This window comes from Chelonoidis abingdonii, chromosome 3 (assembly GCF_003597395.2).
Source record: "Chelonoidis abingdonii isolate Lonesome George chromosome 3, CheloAbing_2.0, whole genome shotgun sequence".
In the NCBI taxonomy this organism is placed as follows: domain Eukaryota; kingdom Metazoa; phylum Chordata; order Testudines; family Testudinidae; genus Chelonoidis; species Chelonoidis abingdonii.
Genome location: NC_133771.1, coordinates 1,297,593 through 1,300,411, shown reverse-complemented (window position 1 = coordinate 1,300,411; position 2,819 = coordinate 1,297,593). Strand labels below are relative to the sequence as shown.

The 2,819-nt window shown below is 68.3% G+C and overlaps 1 protein-coding gene across 1 annotated transcript; it reads left to right on the top strand.

The window, feature by feature from the left end:
- Positions 1-293: 293 nt before the first annotated feature.
- Positions 294-2,357, top strand: TCF23 (transcription factor 23). The gene is made up of 3 exons (XM_032780130.2): positions 294-536; positions 1,365-1,643; positions 2,211-2,357. The coding sequence occupies exons 1-3, from the start codon at positions 294-296 to the stop codon at positions 2,355-2,357; spliced, it is 669 nt and encodes a 222-aa protein (XP_032636021.1).
- The last annotated feature ends 462 nt before the right edge of the window (positions 2,358-2,819 follow it).

Here is a 2,819-nt window from a genome sequence, read left to right as displayed (position 1 = left end):
AGGAGGGGGCGGCTGGGGAGCGTGGGATGCTCGCCCGGATACTGCTCTGAGCAGGAGCGAGCCGTGGCGTCTCTCCTTACATGTCCCAGGAGGCAGATAAGGAACGAGTGCTGTGGGGTACTCCCAGCAGCTCCCCGCAGGCAGGGCACCCGGCACGCAGCACCTCCCAGTTAGCCCCAGGACCCTCCCGCCTGGACCAAGGGAGACGTCCGGGCAGCGCAGCCTCCCAGACGTGCCGATGGGAGCAGACTGCCCGGGCTGGCCCAGGGACTAGCAGCACCGCTGTGCTGGGCATGGCCGAGAACACCTTTGCAGGGGCGGAAGAGAAGCGAATGGCTGGCCAGGGGCTGGAGACATGCAGCCCCAGGCCAGCCTCTGCCCTGGCTGGCAGGAAGATGAGAGGCAGCCCAGGCACACCAAAGCTCCCCCCGGGCTGGAGGAGAGCAAGCCAGCGAGAGGTGAGCAGCAGCCAGAGAGCCAGCAACGCGCCCAGCGACAGCCACAGCGCGATGGGGCCCCTCCCAGCTGCAGGCAGGGTAAGGACCAGAGGGAGTGTGCGAGCTGGGAGAATCACCTGGCATGCTCAGCAAGGGACGCTGTGGGGAGCAGGGCAGGGCACTGGTTGTGGGGGGCTCCCAGTTCCTGCAGCCCCAGCCCCTCCCAGCAGGAGGCGCTGTGGGGAGCGGGGCAGGGCGCTGGTTGTGGGGGGATTCCTGGCTCCTGCAGCCCCAGCCCCTCCCAGCAGGAGGGACCATGGGGCATCCAGAGGGGTCTCCGAGCCCCAGGACAGACTGTGGGGCATCCAGAGAGGTCTCCAGGCCCCAGGGGTGACCGTGGGGCATCAGGCAGGGTATCCAGACCCCAAGAGGGACCGTGGGGTGTCCAGAGGGGTGTCCAGACCCCAAGAGGGACCATGAGGTGTCCAGAGGGGTCTCTGGGCCCCAGGAGGGACCGTGGGGCATCAGGCAGGATATCCGGGCCCCAGGAGGGACCGTGGGGTCTCCAGAGGGGTGTCCAGGCCCCAGGAGGGACTGTGGGCTGTCCAGAGGGGTGTCTGGACCCCAGGAGGGACCGGTGGGTGTCCAGAGGGGTCTTCAGGCCCCAGGAGTGACTGTGGGGCATCAGGCAGGATATCCGGGCCCCAGGGGAGACCGTGGGCTGTCCAGAGGGGTGTCTGGACCCCAGGAGGGACCGGTGGGTGTCCAGAGGGGTATCTGGGCCCCAGGAGGGACCGTGGAGCGTCCAAAGGGGTCTCCAGGCTCTGTGGGCAGACGTGGTCCTCGCACTTCTTGGGCTGGGGGCTGGGCAGGTCACACCGGGGCTGTTTCAGCTACGTCCGGGCTCAGCACTGTCTCTCTCCCCAGGGCCATGCCAGTTGTGCTCTGCCCAGAGGGAGCACGGGGAAGCTGTGTCCCGAGAACGCAGCCCGGGAGCGCAGCCGCGTGCGGACCCTGCGCCAGGCCTTCCTGGCGCTCCAGGCTGCGCTGCCCTCGGTCCCGCCGGACACCAAGCTCTCCAAGCTGGACGTGCTCGTCCTGGCCACCAGCTACATCGCCTACCTGACCCACACCTTGCACCAGGGCCAGCCGCCCCCCGAGGCAGCCCCACTGGTGAGGGCGCCCAGCTTCCTGCACCCCATGAAGGTAACAGGCTGGGCTGCCCAGCATGCCCTGGGCTACCCAGGGTCCCTGGCTCGCCCCAGCACAGGGCCATGCCTGCTGTGCCCTTTGGCAGGGCGGTGGGCCCAGGGCACCCCCTCGGTTCGAGTGGTACCGTGAGCCGAGGGGGACAGGCAGCTCCAGCTCTGCTCACGGCAGATCTGTCCCATCCCCCAGGTTCCATGGGGACGTCCCCCGCCCAGAGATGCACCGGGGAGCTGCAGGAAAAGCCCCTTCTGGGCACAGCTCTCCAGGAGGCAGTCGGGTATTTGGAGCTGGAGGGGTGGTGGGAGCTGTTATGAGGGAAGTTCCCAGGGGAGCGGGGTCTGGCCAGGGCCTGTGAGACAATTGGGGGCACGAATGACCCCCTCCTCCCGGATATGCAGAGCCAGGAGGCCCCATGGATTTGGCCAGGAGTAGTTGCCCTCCCCCACCCCTGCTTGTCTGTCTCTCTCCTGGGGCTTCCAGGCAGCCGTGGCCCCTGGCTCTGCCTCCAGCCAGGCATGTGGCCCCAGTGCTGAGCCCGCCCCCCCTCTCCCCCATGTCTTACAGAAATGGCCCATGCGGTCCCGCCTCTACGCTGGAGCCTGGGGCGCGGACGTTGCTGACATGCCTGCAGCTGCCCCCGCAGTCCCCAGCAGCAGGATGAGGACGGGCTGTGAGGGGGGCAGCCCGGAGGCTGGCGGGGCAGCCCTGTGACACCTCCCAGCCTGCAGCTCAGTGCTCCGGGGCAGCCTCCTGCATGGAGCCGAGCCCTGGGCTGGCCCAGCCGGCTGCCTGCGCCCCATGGGACTCGCCTCGTCTCTGATCTCCCAGACCTCTGGCACCAGCAGCCATGTGCACTGGGCCTGGCTGCCCTGGCTGGCACCACCTTCTCCCACTGGCTCCAGCTCTCCTAGGGGTCTCTGCTGTCCCCGTGACAGCCCTGCCAGTGCCAAGCTGCAGCACCCCGTTGCCCGGCCTGGCCAGCAAGGGACCGCAGGAGATGGACTGATCCCCTCCCTGCAGGGCAAAGCCAGGCTCCCAGGCCAAGAGGAAGAGAAGGGAAGAGATGAGGGAGGAGGAAGCCTGGCTGGGCACAGGCCAGAGACGAGGTGGGATCTACATCACAGCGTGCCCTGCCCAGCCCTTGCTGTGGTCCCTGACCCCACGTTGTGCGAT

Bases quoted from the DNA above. Each gene is read 5' to 3' on its own strand.
- TCF23 (XM_032780130.2), top strand. From the start codon at position 294: ATGGCCGAGAACACCTTTGCAGGGGCGGAAGAGAAGCGAATGGCTGGC. The intron at 537-1,364 runs GTAAGGACCAGA...CTCTCTCCCCAG, and splicing joins CCCTCCCAGCTGCAGGCAGG to GGCCATGCCAGTTGTGCTCT. The intron at 1,644-2,210 runs GTAACAGGCTGG...CATGTCTTACAG, and splicing joins GCTTCCTGCACCCCATGAAG to AAATGGCCCATGCGGTCCCG.